This window comes from Meleagris gallopavo, chromosome 4, assembly GCF_000146605.3.
Source record: "Meleagris gallopavo isolate NT-WF06-2002-E0010 breed Aviagen turkey brand Nicholas breeding stock chromosome 4, Turkey_5.1, whole genome shotgun sequence".
Taxonomy (NCBI): Eukaryota; Metazoa; Chordata; class Aves; order Galliformes; family Phasianidae; genus Meleagris; species Meleagris gallopavo.
Window position 1 is genome coordinate 44594929 of NC_015014.2, and position 8102 is coordinate 44603030.

Here is an 8102-nt window from a genome sequence, read left to right on the forward strand (position 1 = left end):
TGTGCTTGATCACTAGTGCTCAGGAACACTCAAGGTGGCTGTCCAGCTAGAAATAGAGCTGGGGGGGTAGAGGAAACATATGGCCTGTAGCTGAGCTGGGAAAATCCTGTTTCCTAAATACAGGTGTGCCACCAGAAAGTGTGTATCTGACCTTCTAGTAGTAAAGACTAAGGGAAAGAAAAACCAGACTGTTGCCTGTATTATGTGTCTGCTAAGAAGCTATGATAGTCTCTGAGATAGCTGGGCAGTGCCTGCAAGCTGCGTGCGGATGTCTCTGATTCCTTCCCACGAGTGTGCCTGGACTTGTGTAAGAGGCTAAGTTGAAAGTGAGGAGTAACATTGCCTTCGAAGCTGGACTTGCCAGATTGGTTCTTTGGTCAGCAACGCTGTGGTGAGACAGAAATCCTGCAGTTGTGCACAAACTATCATTATTATTTGTAATGATTCCCATCTCAAAACCATGCTCACGGGTTTGCTGCAGTTTGTTATGGACAGCAAAGATCCTCTGCTGTGGGGTGTTTATGGGATCATTTCTTCAGGAAAAAACTGCAACTTGGAGCTAACTTACAAACTACAAAGATAGTATCTAAAAGCTGTCAACTTTTAACTTCAGTGATGCTGAGAAACCCACTTTGAATGCTGGGTGTTACTCTGAACGTCAGGTCACTTACCTGAAGGCAGACGTAGAGACTTTCTATAGCCTAAGGTCTACACTGGGTGGTCATTTTTTCAAACCAAATCAAATAACTGAGTAATTAAATCACTGACAAAACAACAACATGGTATTATTAGTCTTCCTGTTATTACATGGAGCTTAAAACTTTGAGTTCTGTGCTTAAAATTCAGAAGCCTTAGCTACTACAGAGAGAAGTTAACTCACAACTGATCTCCAAAAGTCTTCTCCTTAACCTACCAAGAGTAAGTTATTAATCAGTTTTCCTATGTTGTCGTTAAGTGTTCATTGTTGGTGAACTGGAGAATGTCCTCAGTTTCTGGGTTCTTCCATAGATTGCTATATGAGCATTACCAGCTGTAGTAATGAGGAGAGTGTTCAGTGGAAGTGGGGCAATGGCCAAGGTCCTCACTGCTTTGCTCATTGTGTCTCATTGCAAACATTAGCAGGAGGATGGGTGCACAACCACTTTATTGCATACATGGTTGAAATAACCAACTATTGTTGGTTATATGCTGCGTTGCAACAACCTTGGTAGCTGATGCCCAAGCATTCTTTATTGATGTACAGATTAAATGACAGCTGGGAGTGGCTTTCTGGGAGTGACGTCCCACAGACAGTGATGTCAGCAAAAGATTTAAAAAATTCAGGGTGTGGCACAGTTGGCCAATTAAACTGATTAGTGCTTCGGTGAAGTTTTGAGAACGGAGCTTTGACTCTACAGCTTTGCTTACTGAAGTATTTTATGGAGTACTAGTTTTACCTAGTAATAGCCTTCTACTTGGTGCCTTTGCTGAAGTGAGCTGTAAGTTGAGGTAGGACCATATCAAAGGGCATGTGATAGCTGTCTTGCTATCTGAGAAATCTGCTTCTACCTTACTGCTTGGATCCTGACTGCTTGGAAGCTGTGACACTGGAAGAAGTCCTGTGACTGGTAGGATCAGGATGGAGTGCTTTGCTGCATTGTTGGCAGAAGTCAAAGCTTGTCAGGAGTCGATGGAAGCTGGACAGAAGGAACTGAAGCATGACATGGAAACATCTCAAAAAGAAATCAGAGCAGTGCTAGCACTGCAGAGGAGCCAACAGCAGGTGAAAGAGGAGCTGAAAGCAGAGATGAAATCTAGTCACTTGGATATAAGAAATGTACTTGAGGAAATCCAGCGAGTAAGAGAAGAGATGGAAGCTCGGTTAAATACTCACGCCGATCTGGTCTTACTGATCAAAGAAGTGAGCACCAACTTAATATGTGTAGACAAGGCTTTCCAAAAGATGGAAGAGAGACAGGAAGGTTTTACCAGCCTGCATCTTCCCACAAAAGAAAATGTTGAACGAAGGTTTTTCTTTGAAAAATGCTTACACAAGACACATCTGAATTTTCAAAAGCCCGTGGAAGCTGATAGTTTGGAAGAGGAACCTGAAAAGAAGGTGCTTAGTGGTAAGACAGTGGTGATTGCAAAAGTGTGAGGAGAGAAGTGAGGTTGTTCTTATTTGTGCTTGTCAAGTAGTTTGTTTTTGGTATTTGGAATGTTTTTGACAAATCGCATCTCTGGCTAAAGAAAATAATTTCTAGAAAATGTGGGCATTACCCTGCTATGCATTAAGCAGAGGGAGGCTTTGATTTGGCTCTGCAAACAAAGGAGTGAGTGACAGACGTTTCACCTGGTAAACCAGCAGTGCACAAGATAGAGAGGTTTGGGATAGCAGCAGTACATGGCAAGTCCTGGTAGCTGGCCATTCAAGTACTGCTTCAAGTACTGTGCAGTCCTGAAGCACTTTAATGTAAAGCAAACTAATGTTCTCTGTTTCTTGTTTATGATCTCCTCTGAGATCTGAACCAGAGAATCTGTGTATGGTAAGGAGAACTATTTTACCAAAAAAAAAAAAAAGGGATGGGTCTAATGTTCTCATCAAAGAACAAAAGTCTGCAGCTGCTGTCCATGTAGTGACCTCACAGGGAGTGGGAAGATTTATGAACCTTTGCAAGATCATTGGATATTCTTTTTGCTAGCAAAAAAAGATGTGAATGATTCAGTAATCAGAAGGCTCAATCTTTGCAAAATTACTGCTTCTGTTTTGATGGGGAGAAAGGATAATACTCCGCATTGTTGGCTCTGTAGGGATACTGTGCTGCATGCAAAACTTGAGAATCTATGACTTCCAATATTAAGAAATGGAGCATCTCAAATAGATTTGATACAATGTTTTCTTGTCTACTGGAGAAGAGTCCAGAACCTAACCAGAGGGGGAAAAACATTTTGCATTACAAGTCTGACTTGTCTAAAGGTGGCAGTCAAAAATGGCAAAGCGAGGACTTGAGCTGGTAACTGATACTGTCTTTAATTCAGAGTCTGTCATTGATACGTTATATCAGTGATTAGACTCTTGATGCTTTGTTTTAATGAAGGCATGGCTTTTGTTTTGACATCATAGCATGCCTTCTATACAAATCTGGAAACAATCTGTCATTGCCCAGAGGTACATGGGCCATAAATAAGCATTGGAGTGCTGCTGGTGTTAATCTGCAGAGGCATTTCGTGCTATGGAGGTTTCATGCTAGCTGAGAAATACTTTTCAACATTTGAAGTGGTTGGGCATAGCGTACGTCTGATAAAATTGCCAACAGGAATGTCAGGGAATTTTTGTGTATGTTTTTTTGCTCAGCTTTTTTTAGTATAGTATAGTAGAATTGGCTTGGGTGGATGTTGGAATAAACGCTTCTGAATAGTCTTGGTGTTCTGGGCACTGCAGTAAAACCAGTGATGTGAGACTGGCAAACTGGTGAAGGCTGGCTGAACTGTGGAAACAGCAGATGTCTGACTCCTGTGTTGCTTGTGGCTAGCTGCTGTACCAATGTATTTAAATAAAAACAACTTCATTAGGTAACTGTATCTGATATAACTACTTTACTGAGTATATCTTGTTTGTAGTCCTTTGTGGGAGTTTAGAGCAGCTTTGTCAGGGTCGTAACAAATAGATGTTTGTCATTTCATATTTAGTTAATTAAGTAATGACATGAGTATCTGTATTAGTGAATTTATCAAGCCCCTTTAAATCAGGAATAGTTCTTGAATTGTCTTTGTTTTGTAAGGAGAGCGTTCAGAGAGGGAGGTGGAATAAATGAGAGAGTAGGAGTACATGAGCTACTTAGGGAAGGGCTGAATGTAGGTGTTTATTCTCTAGTCTCTGCCTTGTTGGTTTGCTTTTTTTTTCCCCCCTCGATTATTGTCTCTACTAATTTATTTTTCTTTAACAGCCTTCATAAGCTGACAGGTATTTGCTACTAACACAGTATTTGATGTGAGATTGTTGGGTATCTAACAAGATGGCTATCAAATTTGAACCCTCTTTTCATGTAAAGAGATCTATTTCAAAAGGCATTGTGCCTGTGCTGTGAGAAAATAACTAGTCATGTTTGTTAAAAGGATGGTAAAAATAAGCTACCTAGAACTGGCAAATAAGCTTGATCTGCTTATTCTACTGATCAGAATTTGGCTTTTGATTTGGGTTATGTTGACATCTTTTAACTGCTTTGCTATTAATCTGCAATGTGTGTTTCTAATTGAAAATTTACTCTGCAACAGTTAGCATCTCCTAAGCAGGAGTGCAGTAAAATTTCCAAGAATGCAAGAGTATGCGAACATTACAAAAACAATGTGCTGACATTTCTCTAACTAAAAGGGAAGGCAGAAAGTCTTGCCTGCAGTGGATTTATTTGAAAATGTGAAGGCCCTTCGCACCCTGCTCAGCAAGAGAGGTGCGGATGGCATAAATATTTTGAACAGGAAACTTTATTTCACATGTTTTAAAAATGAGTGAAGTCTATGCAAGACTGATGTATTAATGCAATAGATGATGTGTTGGTTAGATTAACAATAAAGCTTTGGTTCTCAGTTAATGTCTTCAGTTATATGATTGAGCCTTTCACTGCTGGGAGTATTCAAGTGTCACTTGACAACCTTCATACCAGATGTTTGGGCTTCAAAAGGATTCATTAGCAACTACTTCTAGTTCATTAATTTGTCTCTCTTTTTTTTTTTAAATCTCCACACATTCCTGTTCTTATTTCCTCTAAATCTCACCTCTCAGGTTTTGTTACTTTATCTGAAAGAAATCTTGTTAAGTTGAAACTGCGTAGATGTCTTCATTAAAATGCCAAGGGATATATGTGTGTTGCATCAGCATTTTATTGCAAAAGTGTTTGCTTGTTCCATGCATGATCAAAAGGGGAAGTGCTGTGCTAACTTTTCAGTCCAAAGGCAGGAGAAACCTGTAGCATCTGAGGTGTTTATGAGTTGAAGACTGGATTATGTAATGTGGTTTCTTTCCTCTGACACTACGTGATTGTGTACTGTGAAGTGATTGAGGTTGCGCTGTTACTAAGAGTATTAAATGAACTTATGAATGTAATTCTTGGACTATAAGGAGTGGCAGGGCATTCTTGAAATATATTTCAAGTTGTAGAGCATTTTAAAGTACCATCTTTGTGAATGAAATTGCTGACACTAAGAAGAAGTCGACAGATCTTTGGTTAACGGAGCTCAAACCTGAGCTATAGGGTGGAGTTCTTGCAATGAACATTTTGAAAGGAAGGAAAAGATAAGTGAAAGTAGGGAAGAAGTGCTTTAGTATTCAGTGCTACATTCTACAGAGTGTAGAAAACATGAAGTTCGCGTTGTAAAAAAAAATAAGAGACTATTAAGAAAGCAGCAAGTCACTGTATAGGTAGGATAACAGAAATCTTGTGTTTTATGAAAATATTTATTCAAAGCACTGTGTGAATAGTATGCTGAAAGGTAAGCCACAGAATATGTGAAGGTAAGATTGAAGAGCAAAGTGTTGTATGTGAGGTAACGGTGCTTGAACCTAATCCAGCAGATGGTATTGTCTGCTCTTCTGTGCTATTGAACTAACTGTTTCTCCTAGTTAGTGTTTCAGGCAGTATTTTCTTTTGTACCTATCTTTCTTTGGTGAGACATGAAGTGTATATTAATTAATTGCTGTTGTTTTTGTTGTTTCAGTTGACAAGGGCAAACAGCGGAGTCCTAAAAGCTCATGCATACAGACCCAAACCTCCACAGATGTGCATTCAACTGGCACAAAAACAGCTGAGTTGGCACAGTACAAAACAAAATGTGAGAACCAAAGTGGAATCATCCTGCAGCTCAAGAAATTCTTGTCAAGCAGTAACCAGAAGTTTGAAGCATTGACAGTTGTGATCCAGCACCTCCAGTCTGAGGTAAAAACTTAGAACTGATCTGCGTACTAGTTTTAGTTTGTTGAACTGTTTTCAACTGTGGTTTTTGAATACATCAGTATACTGATAAATGTCTGTTTCCACTCCAGTTGCTGCATTCTTGTTTGTTCCTCCTCCTAGAATTTTTTTTTTTAACTTGTGTTACATTGCAACTGCAGTTAACTATAGGCATATTAACTATAGGCCTCCACTTAATGGTGCTGTTAGAAGAGAATGCCTTGGTGTTAGTGTGGTTTTTAAAAAAATTTAATATGTATTTGTAGTCTAGAAATAATTTGATTAAGTTGCACATTTAATATAGTGAAAGCTATTTTTCCTCTAGTTCAAATCTGGTCAATTCAGTAAGAGCAGCTGTTTTGTTTTTTTTTTCTTGTTAAACTCTGGATTGGAACATCTTTCTCTAATATAATTTAATATTTTCGAAGCAATTTGATACGGAAATTTTGGACGCCTGTCATCTAATCTGAAATGGTGAAATTTTTCCTGCTAAACTTCTACTCGGTCTTTTAATTAATTTATAATAAGCACTTTAATTTTTGATAATTTTGTGAAATTAAAAGTCTTGGCATAGGCTTTTGTCTCAAATATATTGTGTTTGCAACATCTTAAATGTCAGGAATACTTTTGGTGTATCTTTATCTGAATACATAAGAAATCTTCATATGCACATACTTCTTTCAGGCTGTTTTACAATGTGTTTACAGTCTAAGCATGATTTCCTTGCAAATAATGGGAATGATTATTTTTAAAAGTGTCTAAGACAGGAAAGAGAAGAGCTGTATGGGAGAAAGTAATTTTGCTGCAGCTTTTTTTTTTTCTTTTCAGTATTATCTTGTGGGTGGAAAGAGAAGAAATGTCATTTCTTTTTAATGATATAAAATGAGTAATCATGAAGAGCTGAGTCTGTGCACTTGTAAACTGGGCTAAAAATGACATATATGTGCTTTTAGTTGTTTCGCTTCTTGATGTCGAGGTTCTCTCCCAGAGTAAGATGGTCCCAGTCTTATTGTATTTACCGTAGGAGTGAGAAGGACTGTTCTGCTATGGTCAATACTTTGAAATCTGATAGTTAGCTGGGGAAGCATTCTGTACAATTCCTGTATTTTAGTGAAAAATGTGAAGGGTAGTGGGTTTTTTGTTTGTTTCTCATTCCTTTCTGATGAAATGTGGATTTCCACCTAGCTAACCTAAGCTCAAATGGCCATGCATTTCTTTTTTGGAAGTAGATCTTGGAAGATTTTTTGATGTAGTTTGCAAATGTGTTCAAGTAGTCAAGGGAGAAATTTTCAGTTAAGTGTAGCTCAAGTTGCAAGCCCCTGCCTTAACTACCACAGAACAAGCAGAAAGTATTTTCAGCCTTTACAAAAGTAGCTTGCAGCTTTTCTAGAGGGGGGGGAAAAAATATATATGTATATATATACATACATACATACATACATATATATATATACATATATATATGTGTGTGTGTGTGTGTGTGTGTGTATATATATATACATATATATACACATATATATATATGTATATGTATATATGTATATATGTATACACGCTTAGCTGAGCAACAAGATTGTGCTTCCATTCCTTCTACTTGAGCAAGTATGAAGTAACACAAAGCAGCCTGAGCTGATGAAATACCATGCTGTCAGCAGAAGGTCCCAGTCTTGGCTGCTCTGGTGATTGTCTGCCCCTGCAGAAGGTTGAATCAGCTTGCAGCTACCAGAAAGCTACCCCAGCCAAAGAGAGAGCATTTCTTTGCCAGATTAGTTGCATGGACCCTTCTTCCTGGTCAGAGGCAGTGCTGTCAGAGAAAAGAGCTGGGCTGTGCTGCTACACTGCTTCAAAAATGTAAGTCTCAGACAAAACCTACCTCAGCCTCCTGTATTCCCTGTGGAAGGAAGAATTGACAAAGCTGAAGTTAGTAGGAGAGGTGATTCAACTGCTGCTACTTCTCCTTTTTTCCTTCAAGAGTTCCTGATGCGTTTCTGCACAAAGTTTAAAGTTGCTTTTTATGAGCTCATTTGAAATGGGATAGCCGCTGACAAAATTAGAATGTGCTGGCAATGACTTATGTCAGAAGTGCAGTCAGTCCTCTGGAGTGAAGTTGCAAGGCTGCTAAGGGTTAAATGAGATCGTGTGAGGTTGCTGTGCTGTTTCCAGCTGAGCAGGAATCTG

General features: G+C 38.8%; 1 protein-coding gene across 2 annotated transcripts; it reads left to right on the forward strand.

Annotated features, from left to right (window-relative positions):
• Window positions 1-1344: 1344 nt before the first annotated feature.
• On the forward strand, window positions 1345-6665 carry LOC104910761. 2 transcript variants are annotated; one of them, XM_010710146.3, is made up of 2 exons: window positions 1345-2108; window positions 5692-6055. In XM_010710146.3, the coding sequence occupies exons 1-2, from the start codon at window positions 1619-1621 to the stop codon at window positions 5919-5921; spliced, it is 720 nt and encodes a 239-aa protein (XP_010708448.1). In that variant the 5' UTR covers window positions 1345-1618; the 3' UTR covers window positions 5922-6055. The 2 variants fall into 2 exon arrangements, 1 of the variants encoding a protein (XP_010708448.1); XR_793386.2 differs by lacking the exon at window positions 1345-2108 and adding an exon at window positions 2556-3552 and having other exon boundaries at window positions 5692-6665.
• The last annotated feature ends 1437 nt before the right edge of the window (window positions 6666-8102 follow it).

What these genes read in the sequence shown, in the direction of transcription:
- LOC104910761 (XM_010710146.3), top strand. Translation starts at nt 1,619, where the DNA reads ATGGAGTGCTTTGCTGCATTGTTGGCAGAAGTCAAAGCTTGTCAGGAG. An exon ending in TGAAAAGAAGGTGCTTAGTG is followed by an intron (nt 2,109 to 5,691) that starts GTAAGACAGTGG and finishes TTGTTGTTTCAG; the next exon opens with TTGACAAGGGCAAACAGCGG.